The 12,272-nt window shown below is 44.4% G+C and overlaps 1 protein-coding gene across 2 annotated transcripts in view; it reads right to left on the bottom strand.

Annotated features, from left to right (window-relative positions):
• Positions 1-12,272, bottom strand: part of GAB2 (GRB2 associated binding protein 2) — a 49,071-nt gene that overhangs the window by 2,103 nt on the left and 34,696 nt on the right. For both annotated transcript variants that reach the window (XM_023535538.1, XM_023535539.1), the window contains exons 3-8: positions 6,319-6,911; positions 4,943-5,037; positions 3,359-3,623; positions 1,951-2,041; positions 1,553-1,655; positions 15-140 (exon numbers count right to left, since the gene is read on the bottom strand). In XM_023535538.1, the coding sequence (XP_023391306.1) occupies positions 15-140; positions 1,553-1,655; positions 1,951-2,041; positions 3,359-3,623; positions 4,943-5,037; positions 6,319-6,911 (1,273 nt within the window). The remainder of the gene's footprint in view (positions 1-14; positions 141-1,552; positions 1,656-1,950; positions 2,042-3,358; positions 3,624-4,942; positions 5,038-6,318; positions 6,912-12,272) is intronic.

Raw genomic sequence — 12,272 nt, 5'->3', positions numbered from 1 at the left:
CCCGCCCCAGGCACCTTGCGGTGGGGGCTTGGAGAGCTCGGCTGGAAGTCCAGGGCCAGATAATCGACGCTGCCGGTGCTCTTCTTAGGGGCTGGACTGTTTGTGCCACTGGGAATGGGAGATGCAGACACTGGGTTTTGCTATCACAAGGAGGAAAAAACTGTTAGTAAGTTTAGGAAACAGACTAACCCACCACCCGAAAAACATACCTCTTGGAGTTAAGAGCTATGAGCTCACAGAAGGCCTACTCAGAGTTATGCACTGTGCCAGGGACTTTTCCTGTTCTCACTTAAACCCTCACAACAGTCCTGTGATGTAGGTATTATCACTAGTCTTATTTTTTAAAACCAAGATAAAATGCTGGTTCAGAGAAGTGAAGTATGGTTGTACAGTCTTCTGTTGCACTGAATCTGCTTTTCTCCAACTCCCGCCCAATGCCTAGAGCTGGGTAGTCACACGGAAGCAGCGTGCTCCCTCCAGCCCAGCTCCTCCAAGATCTGAACAGTGGCCCCATCCCCAGGCGCCATGAAGCCCTGGTTCTTTGAGCAGCTCTTCAAATGATATGCTCTAGAATCCCGTCTCCATCTAGGCACCAACGTTAACTTGTCCAGGATTTTCCTGAAGTCTCTCCTAATAAGGAAGGCAATAGTCCTACTTCCTGTTTTTTGGCTACTTTATTGGTTGGTTGGTTTGTTCTTTCAATATGCGGCAACTATCAGGCGCCGGGCAGCTATTCTCTGCCCAAGTGACAATCTCAGGAAGGACACTTGCCATGCGCTGCCTGTGTTTATATCTCTGCTGTGGCCTTTACCACAGTGAGTCATGCACATGTGTGTTTCCCACCGATCAGGAGATACTTAATAAATGTTTACACTCACATACATGCCCATGATCATGGGTACAACAGGATAAGGAAATGAAGGGAGGATCTCTTAATAGATTTTCACAGGGCAGAAGAAGGAAGTCAATTTTGAAGGATGCTCTTGTCACCGATGACTATTCTGGAACACCTGTCTAATCACCTGGTCTGCTAAACCTTCTGGTGCTCCCTCCTGCCCACAGGAAAATCCATACTTCCCAAGAAAGCATTTGAGGTTCTTTATGATCTTGCTCCAGTGCAACCCTCCTGCCCCGCAGCCTTAGGCCATACTTCACGACTGTTCCATGTTCCCCCTCCAAATGGCTACCTCCACCTCAATGCCTTCTCTCTCCCCAGCCAGTATGATCGCCTGACCTGCATGTGTACTCCCCTAGTGCCCTCTCCAGTGGCACTGACCACTCCATAGTATCACAGGCACAGAAAGGCAGGCCTTCTTTGCCTCTTAAGACTGCAGCCTCCCTGAGGCAATGTCTTCATTCTCTCTGATGACAACCTCACAGGGCTTGTCACATATGTGGCTCAAGAAAAATTTGCAGTAGCAAATGAAATCGCAAATAAAATGGGAGCCCCTAGGCCAAGGTGAGTTAGCTGAGCCAGGAAGTAGGGACCAGAGAGGTAGGTTCCAGGGAACTCAGATGAGAGTCATTTCAGATGGGACCCCAGGGGACTCACCATAGGGACATAGTTCTCTTCGCTGTCTCCTGAGTCTGTGCTGGTGATGCTCTGTGTGGAGATGGGGCGGCAGTACTGGGAGGAGCTGGAGTTGAAGGTGTGGCTGTTGTCGGGGAAAGACAAAGAGTTAACCCTGTGGAAGTTTCCAGCTTCCAGCTGGGCCTCCGACCCTCACACTCCAGACCTCTGCCCTCAAAGCTTCACACTCCATTATCAGATGAAGGTGTGATAAAGGGCAGGTACAGTTATTCCCTCTTACAGATGAGATCTAGAGACTGGTCAGCTACTGACATCATTATCATCAGGAAGTAGTTTTCTCGATTTACAGCTTGGCTACTTGTCCCCTCACCAACCCTAATGGCCCTGTTCCAATCTCCCATTTCCAAAAAGACACTCACATGGCCCTAGACCAAGACTTGGTGACAGGTGACTTGAAGGGGAGCTCATCGATGACAGCGTTGTTTCTCAGGTCAAGTGGTGTTGGCTTTGCTACAGCAGGCGCAGAAAGTTGAGTAATCAGCCAATAACAATAATGCCACACATATATTCTTACACATAACACACAGGTATATTTATAAACACCTTCAAATTCATCCCAGTTTTACATAGGGAAACTGAGGCTCAGCAAGGGTATATAATCTTTGCCCATGTTGACAGGCCTTGAAGTCATGTCTTCAGATTCCAAATTACAAATTCTTTGCATTGCATCTATGGTAATCATATTTTCAGAATCTAAAATGGGGACACAGGGTTTGACAACAGATTGTTCTTCCCAGATTTGTGACTCTATACAAAAATGAGAGATGGTATCTGAATTAGAGAAGGCCACCATGACTGCTCCCTGATGTTCCTGGACCAGGGCTGTGGAACCTAGAGTGGAGGAAGGTGAACGCCACAAGACCCTGAAGGCTTCGATTCAAATGCTAAGGTCCGAATTCCCTGCTGGCCAAACCAACAGGGCTTATTTCTGCCAAAGGTTATTCTACTTCTCCCTTTGAATCCCTGCTACTGATCTAAGGTCAGCAGCGTGAGGTAGAGGCAAGCCTTGAACTTGAACTCCAGTACTTCTTCCTGGTCTAGATGCAGGGAGCGTAGATCTAACTTTACTGAACATCTGCTATGGACTAAATTAATGTCCTTCATGCTTTCCTTATAAATAAACCTGGGAGGCAGGAATTACTATCCCCATTTCACAGATAAGAAAACTGAGGTTCCGAGAATTTAAATGATTTGCCCAAAGACACACCTAGGAAGTGCTGGATAAGGATTCCAACCTACATCTACCTGGTTTGAATGCTCAAGCCTTTCTACTGCATCATAATGTATCTTTTAATAGACTACTTCATTAGTTCGGCCCTGCCCAGCTCCAGATCTAATACTAACCCTTTATCCTTGAATAGATTTTATATATTACAAAGCATTTTTAGATATACTATCTATGTCCCTCAATGCTTCTGGGAGGTAAATATTATAGTTTCCATTTCACAAATGAAGAAACAAGGCTCACAGACACAAAATAATTTGTCTACAATCACATGTTAGCAGGTGACAGAGTTGAAACCTGAATCTGTCCTAATTTCTATACTCTTTTGTCCGTCGGCCTACTCCAACAGCCAATCCTTAGAGTGCCAGACCACTGGGATGAATCTGGAGGTTTGTGTGAGTGTGAGTGTGACTTTGGGGTGGCTTAGGTCCAGAGGCTACCATTTCCTTGCAAGTGAAGTTCAGGATCCACTTGATCACTAAATGAATGCACATAGTCCCTGGCCATTGCCCATAGATGAGACAGAGAAAGAGCTGACTCACCTTTCCGGTCAGGTTTGAGGTTGCGGTTGACAGGGGGTGGCTGGATCTCAGTCCCTCGGCTGGGGCCTCGGTGCATAGGAAGGGCTGTAGAGGAGTAGCCAAGCGGGTCAAAGTGATGGGGCCCTGGGCTCATGGGGATGTAGACACTATGGGAATTATCGCCTGCTCGGTCCATGGCCAGCAGGGTGGAGGAACCTGGATTCATGGGCACATAGTTGTCTTCGGAACTGGCGCTATCCGATCGGCCTACAAGCATTTTTCCTGGCTAGAAGGGACAGTGAAAGAAATACAGCTGTCACTAGCAAGAAGAAACAAGATGTAGGTGAGAATTTAGATACAAGGGAAGAAAAGTCATGACTGAGTGACCTGTACTGGGAAGCTCTAAGGCAGATCCTTGGACAACCAAGGGAGACAGGAAGAAATGCAACCTGTGGGTCTCTTCTAGCGTCCATGATCTCTTGGGACTCACTTAGAATTTCTGATAAATCTTTTGTATGAAATACCCTTGGTGGCTGGATCCACAAAGCTTTCTGGATGCCTAAGGCAGAGGGTAGCACAGGCCATGGGCTGCATAGGTTTGGTTCAGGACCCGCCTTCCACCTCAAGTCCAGACCACCATTGGGAGGTCAGCATCTCAGGCCTTGAGCTGGGCAAAGAGCACATTAGCAGCCTTGGCCCTGGCAGGTGAAGGCTGGACCAGTTGTGTTTCCTCAGTCCAGCTTTCAATATGACCACCAAGCTGCAGTCGGAGTTGCCAGGGTGTGCAATGTAGCAACCTTGGCTATAGCCTTCCTTTAACTCTTGCGCTGTCTGTCCAGACATACAACTAAGCTGTTTTTGCTTTGGCTACCTAATTTTCAGTCTTTTCCATGGGTCTAGTCTGCTAGCTGGGGCCTGAAACCTTGCAGAACTATGGTCAGCCCTGTCCAGAGGACAGCCGGAGATCCTGTGCTCAAACCATAATTCTGCCACTGAGCCTGACTCTGAGCACCATCCCTGTCTATAGTCTCGCACCACAGCTCCCTCCTCCAGATGAGACCTCATAGGTACGATGCTGCCCTAGATCCCTCATCCCAGAGCCTGCGTCCTCTGTATTTTAGATCCCTCCTGCTTACCCACAGGGTTGGTGAGCCTTGTAGTCTAGTACGGCGGTCCGCAACCTTTTTGGCACTGGAGACCATGCTCCTATGAGGATCTACTGTCTGATAATCTGAGGTGGAGCTGAGGCGGTGACGCTAGCGCTGGGGAGCGGCTGCAAATACGGACAAAACTTCACTTGCTCGCCCGCTGCTTACTTTCTGCTATGCGGCCAGGCTCCTAACAGGCCACGGACTGGTACCAGTCCACAGCCAGGGGGTTGGGGACCCCTGGTCTAGTATATCTAAGTACAGACATTTCTTCCAAACCAGGATACCTGTTTCTTACTTTCTAAAAACTCAACCCAGGGTTCTGAACTGAGACAAGAAGCTTGGCAGGGTTTTAAGAGGGAGATGCTGTCGCCCTTTGGGTTGTGTTTTTAGTTCCATGGGTGTGACCTTTAACCCACCTAGGTGGCCTGAGGACCCCTGGCTAAAGCCCACTCACCAGGAAAGAAGTGACTCCATCACTCATGGACTCTGCAGACCGGCCTGCACTTTCTCCACCACGCTGGGGGTACTCGTAGGACTCACAGGAAGAAGCTAGACATAGGAAGGAAGATCTGGATGCACTCACAGTTGACCTGTGTGCTGCCACTCACCCAGACACTCACCAGTGTTGCTCAGGGTCTCACTGAAACTCCAGAAAATACTACTCTCAATTCCCAATGATAAGTATAACTTCCATCATATCACTCCCCAGTTCAAAAATTCCTCCCAGGCTTTTAGATCTAGCTCCAGTGTCAGCATCTACATGGAATCCTTTCTTGACCACTTCTGCCCTCATTTATGCACCTTTCCTTTAATTCTCATAGCACTTACCACCTGTCCCACTCACCCCAGCCATCACTTATACAATACTATAGTAATACTGTTACTTGACTAATTTTTACATGTCGATTTTATTTCCCCAACTAGATGTGAGCTCTCTGAAAGGTAGGGACATGTTTTTTTGTGTGTCTCTATCATTTCAGTTCCAAAGTACAGGGTAGTTGATCAAATAGCTGATGGATTGAAAGACTACAAAGAGTACTGAACCAGGAGTCAGGACCCTGTGTCCAAGTCCCATCTCTGCCACTGACTGACTTTGCAACCCTGAAAAAGCCTTTTAACTACAATGGGCCTCATGTGAAATGGAGACAATGAGGCTTTGTCCCACCAAACTCTCAGGGTCACTACATGGCTTGAATAACAGAACGGATAAAATTACAGGCTTCGCAAGGTACGAAGCAAAGCAAAATGAAAAGAATTAATATTATTATGCATTTTCATCAAACAGGAGATTATATGCAGAGTTGGAATACTCTACGTGGAAAACAGTGGCAACAGAATTTAGATACTTCAGATAGAAGTTTGGACTTTAAACCAAGGTTTAAGTGTGGCTTAGAAAACTATTTTGAAGATCTCATTTTGTTTTGATAGTCTGCTAGTCCACATAGGTTTGGCTGCAGATTGGACTGGTCCTCTAAATTTATTTTCGCAATCTCTGGTTTCATTTATAAATGAATAAAATACTATAGTTTGGACTTCCAAGCCCATAAGATGTTGCATTGTGGTTAACCGAGAAGATTCCATCTCCCTCAGGAGAATATCAGCTCTCTGAATTAGGGTCTGCTTTACTGCTGCCGTTGTGGGAGTCTACCAAGAGCCTCCAGTGCTGGAGGACCAACCGGTAAGGGATCTGAGTAGAAGATGCCTTAACCATATCAGTGACCTGGGTGGTCTCTAAGTCTTCTTAGCATGGATGACCGAGGACTAGCAAACTACTGAGAACCCCTGTGCTACCTGCCTCTCCTCCTGGGTCTCAGCTGGGCTTACACTCACCTCGGTGAAGTCGGCTGTTGTCCATCGCAGGGAGGGTATTGCGCCTGGGAATGGTGGCAGCGGCAGAAACTGATCTGCTGTTTTCACTAATTGGAGGTCTCTGTTGAGGGCTGCCCCATCGAGGTGTTTCCGCCTGGCTTGGCTTGGGGGGCCGAGGTGGAGGAGCTATGGCTGAGTCCCCGGGAGTGGCCACTGCCATGGCATTGTGGTTCTTGTCCAGCGTGAATGTCCTAGGGATCTGGTAGGCTGAGAGTGGAGTGGCTGGAACATCCATATTATCCACCAGGAGGTCCCCAAACTCCCGGCACAGGGTGTTGCTGGGTGTCTTGAAGGTGTACACATCCTCATTATCTGTCTCCGAGCCTGTGAGGCTGCCCTTGGTATGGCCATGGGAGGCCAGGCTCCGAGGGAGGTCGTAGGTACTGTCTCTGAATTCTGTATTGTGCCGGCTTGGCTTGGGGAGGCTATAGAAGCCATGGACTTGACCACCGACCCCATTGACACAGTGTCCATTACCCTGGGCAAGTTTCTGTACGGCTGTGTCACTCCTCATGAGGAATGAGGCCCTGGTGCCCTGAGAGAAGCTGGCACTCCTAAGAGAGAGAAAGAAGGGAAGGGGCAGCGGGGTTAGAGGAAGCCAGGACTGCCCACCCAGGGAGGCTAGCTGACATGTTTAAAGCCCTGCGCAGCTTGTTGGTATAGAGGAGGAGGCAGGCAGGCCTGCTTATCTCAGTTTATTAGCTGTGTGACCTTGGGCAAGGCACTTTCTCTTTCTGAACTTCAGTTTATGCATCTGCAAAAATGGTGATTAAAAACATACTTTGAAGGTTATTCAGAAGTTAGACTCCAGTCTCTCTAGTACAGAGATGTTCAATCAGTGTTAGCCTTCATCCCTCTCCCTCCCCCCAGATCGCTGATTAGCAGGGGCTGGTCTTACCTACCCCGCTCCCAACAGATATCAACAAACCAGTTATACTGTCCACTTGTTCATTATTTTAAGTCAGAATATATACATTTGAATACGAAGGCTGACAGGAGAAAGAACCCTTAAGTCATTTTTTCTGAGTCTCAGCTTTCCCACAGTAAAATAAGTCAGCTAAATGGGTGTTGATGTTATAAGTTATAAAGAACTATTCAAACATTAAGCTATAGATTTATTTTATACTGTGTATTACAGTTTGTTGAGAGGCATTTAGAGGGAGAACTGTCTCTTTCCAGAAGTCTAAATATTTATAGAAAAAATGGTTTGGGAACTATATTCCTGTTTGGGAACTATATTCCAGATAGAAAAGTTTTATTATTTTTAAAATTTAGGTCTGTGAGAAATAAGGCAAAATTGAGCAGTTTAAAGATGTGGGAGTGGGAGGGATTTGTGTTAGGCTCCAGTACTGCCTCTAATATGCTCTTTGAGCTGCACCAAGCCCCCTCCCCAAGGTGTGACCTAGTGGGTCTCAGCAGCTCTTAAGGGTCCATCTGGCTCTGAAGCTTCATAAGCCTTTGGCTTTATAAGTGTGGTTTTTAAACTGGACTGTGTTCCATGTAGGTGCCTTGGAAAATTGGAGGGTGAAGTTCTAAGCAAGTAGGGATCCAAGTTTGCTTTTCTCTCTCTTACCTTATGATTCTTCATAGGATTTCATGGGGGGCAAGGCAGGAAGTAAAGAATCACTATTCCTTTATAGTAGTGATTTTCACTCTTTTGGGAACTATAAACCTCTAAGAATCTAATAAAAAGCCCTTCTCACCAGAATAAGGCAAATTTTGTGTACATACAAATTTGCATGCTATATCTGGGGGTTGAGGGTATCATAACCCTCTGAGACCAATCCATGGAACTTCTGCTTTATACAAGCTCTTTCAGCTCACAGAGTTTGTTATTATGGATGTGGCCACCAGATGGTGCTAGAAAATAGGGTTTAGCAGCCTAGAACGAGGAAGGGAAACAGGTGTTTAAGCCAGGCTTTCTCTTATGTAAATTTGCATACATTTCAGTCCCTAAACCTTCAGCCAGCTGCACCCCCCACCGCCCCTACCCCCTCCCCACCGCCCGGCCAGGCCTCTGTGGTAGATAATACAGATGCATGTTGAAGGGGACTGAGCATTACTTCATGAATAAGGTGGAAGGAGTTGAACAAGGCAAACAGCTTGCTCAACATTCCATACTCAGATGGTAGTTGAACTGGTTCTAGCATCCTGGTCTCTGGACACCCTGCTCAAAGCCCACACTGCTTCAGTGAGCTCCATTGGGGCAAGAATCAAGAGTGGCAATTCTGAGCACTCAGAAACAGGTGGCCTTTACTACTTTCGAATAAACTTTTACTGAGGCCTAGTCACATGAAATGCTGAGTTGCTTTCCTGGGATGACTACCTGGAAGCAGGGGATTTGGAGCAAGGCTTCCCTCCCAGGGCTGTGGGCTGATGGAGGCCTCATTTAGTGAGTGAGGTACTGTGCCAGACACACCTCGTGTGATGCAGCTTTTAATCCCCCTAACGGTTCTGAGACAGGTGTGCCAGATGTGGAAAACAGTAAATGGCGGAGTTGGTACAGGAAGAAATTCAAACACGAGTGTGTAGAGGAGCTCTCTGGGGGCAGAGGGAAAAGTGTGGGAGGAAACATTTCCTCAAGCCAGCAGCTCAGTGCCTTTCCTCCACAATCCTGGCTGCTGGCGGCTCCAGAGGCTGTGGGTAGGTGGGACTATCGCACCACCCTCCTGCACATGCTTTGGTCTTAAAATCAACCCCAAACATCTCCCTTGGCTTTCCTAGTTTTCTTAGCAGCTTATTTTGTACTTGTTCTTTTGCACATTTTCATATAATTGTACCACACTACACCATGACTTCACTCTTTTCCACACTACTAGATAGATACCAATTACCTTAATGATAAAGGGCCTGGTTTGATTTTTTAATGGGAATATTCTCGTTTAAGGAAACCTAATATATAAATGCTCGTAAGTAAATTAACCACCATTTAGAGTTCTGTAGCTGTCACTGACAATTTTAAGAAGTCATTTGGACCACCCTTCTGCATCTGACCCATCTCAAATGGATCCTTCTTGTGAGGTAAGAAAACTCAGAAAGTTCTGTCTTGCAATCTCTGAGGTGAGGTGATGTTTGCATCTCAAACCATTCTGGGTACAGTTTTGAGCCTGCCTTCTCTCTGTGGTTGCAGAGCAAAGCTATATATATGAAACTAAATGAAAGTAAAAGTTGTAGATTTTGCCTTGGGTCCATCAAAGCCTCTAGGTGAATGACTCAGAGAAGACTTAGAAATGATTAATCATGGTTAAGCTCTGCACAGCATTTCTGATTTTACTTTTTACTCCCATTTGTCTGTAGAACATTGCTGCAGAGTCAGTGATGCTTTCATTCTGGCATCTTATCATTTGAAATTTCACTTTCCCCAGCCCTCACCAGAGCATGTGATTTGCCACAATGTGTCACCTGTTCCAGGTTTAACAGCCTCCTTGAAATAAGAAGACAGTCTTGCTCCAATCTGGAATGAGGCCCTGACGGCTAGAGGGCAAAAATAAATCCAGTCAAACTAATTTGTCTTTGAAGACAAAAAGGACTCTGCTTGTCTTGACAGTGTCAGTTCAAAACTTTTTCCATTGGCAATAGTTACTGTGCTGAATAGTTACTTATTTTAGCTCAGTGGAAGAGCTGGATTTTAAGAACTACAGTCATTTTAACTAGAATACGTATTACTTGGTACTTGAAGGAAGATGCTTAAGTTATTCTGACTGTATATCAGGTTCCCTATAAATGTAAAAAAGAATAAATAGAAAGCCAGTATATTAGCCTCAGTAATTACAATTTCACAATGGTAGCCTAACTAGGTATAGTTATGTCTATGCTAGGCAGGGATGATTAAGGTGGTTCTCTCTTCAAAGACCCTACTCAAAAGGAACCCTATAAAATTATTTTGGAGATCAAAATAGGAAACGAATATAAAAGTGCTTTGTAAACGGTAAGGCATAATTCCCTTTTTCCAGAGCACCTAGTATGTAATATGAATTCATATCAGAAGCAGTGCAGGATTAAAGCCCATCCACATTCTTGCCAAAACCTGGCATTGCTAGTCTTTTTAAAAGCCATTCCCGGGGAGATGAAGCAAAACCTCACTGAGGTTTCAATTTGCATTTCCTTGGTGATTCAGCACTTTCTATGTGCTTGTTGGCCATTCAAATCATTTGCCCACTTAAAAAAAATTGGGTTGTTTAATCACAAGGAAACAATGGGCCTAAAAGATACACTAGAACAGATGGACTTAATATTTTCAGAGCATTTTACCCCAAAGCAGCAAAATATATATCCTTCTCAAGTGCACATGGAACATTTTCAAGGGCAGACCACATGTGAGGACACAAATCACGTCTCAATAAATTTAAGAAGATTGAAATCATATCAATCGTCTCCTCTGATCACAATGGTATGAAATTAGAAATCAGTACAAGAAAAAAAACAGGAAAATACACAAACACATGGAGGCTAAATAACTACTAAACAATGAATGAGTTATTAATGAGATCAAGGAAGAAATCAGAACATACCTAGAGACAAATGAAAATGAAAACACAACGACTCAAAATTTATGGGACACAGCGAAAGCAGTCCTAAGAGGGAAATTCATAGCAACGCAGGCCTACCTCAAGAAACAAGAAAAAGCTCAAATAAACAATATAACCTTACAATGAAAAGAACTAGGAAAAGAACAGCAAAGCCCAAAGTGGATAGAAGGAAGGAAATAATAAAGATCAGAGCAGAAATAAATGAAATAGAGTCTAGGAAAACAATACAAAAGATTAATGAAACCAAGAGCTGGTTCTTTGAAAGGATAAACAAAATTGACAGACCCTTAGCCAGACTCATCAAGGAAAAGAGAGAGAGGACTCAAATAAATAATATCAGAAATGAAAGAGGGGAAATAACTGTGGACTCCACAGAAATACAATGGATCATAAGAAAATACTACGAGCAATTATGCACCAACAAATTGGACAATCTGGAAGAAATGGACACATTCCTAGAAACATACAATCTCCCAAGACTGAGTCAAGAAGAAACAGAAAATCTGAACCGACCGATTACCACCAATGAAATAGAATCAGTAATCAAAAACTTCCCAAAAAACAAAAGTCCTGGATCAGATGGCTTCATAGGCGAATTTTGCCAAACATTCATAGAAGAATTATCACCTATTCTTTTCACATTATTTCAAAAAATTCAAGAAGAGGGAAGGCTCCCCAATTCCTTTTATGAGGCCACCATTACCTTGATTCCAAAACCAGGCAAAGACATTACAAAAAAAGAAAACTATAGGCCGATATCTTTTATGAACATTGATGCAAAAATCCTCAACAAAATATTAGCAAACCAAATTCAGCAGTACAAGTATCATACACCATGAGTTGGATTTATTCCTGGGATGCAAGGTTGGTTCAAAATCCTTAAATCAATTAATGTGATACACCACATTAACAAATCAAAAAATAAAAACCATAAGATCATATCAATAGTTGCAGAAAAGTGTTTGACAAAATCCAGCATCCATTTATGATAAAAACTCTCAGCAAAGTGGGAATAGAGGGAACATACCTCAACATAATATAGACCATATATGACGAACCTTCAGCTAACATCATACTCAATGGGGAAAGGCTAAAAGCAGTTTCCTTAAGATCAGGAACAAGACAAGGATGCCCACTTTCACCACTCCTCTTCAACACTGTGTTGGAATTCTTAGCCTCAGCAATAAGACAAGAAAGAGGAATAAGAAATAGAAGGCATCTGAATTAGAAAGGAAGAAGTAAAACTCTCGTTATTTGCCAATGACATGATACTGTATATAGAGAACCCATAAAGATTCCACCAAAAAACTGTTAGAACTGATCAATTAAATCAGTAAAGTAGCAGGTTACAAAAATAAATATTCAGTAGTCAGTGGCATTTTTATA

This window comes from Pteropus vampyrus, unplaced genomic scaffold, assembly GCF_000151845.1.
Source record: "Pteropus vampyrus isolate Shadow unplaced genomic scaffold, Pvam_2.0 Scaffold141, whole genome shotgun sequence".
NCBI classification, from domain to species: domain Eukaryota; kingdom Metazoa; phylum Chordata; class Mammalia; order Chiroptera; family Pteropodidae; genus Pteropus; species Pteropus vampyrus.
The sequence above is the reverse complement of the archived record's forward strand: the minus strand, read 5'-3'. Positions and strand labels throughout refer to the sequence as shown.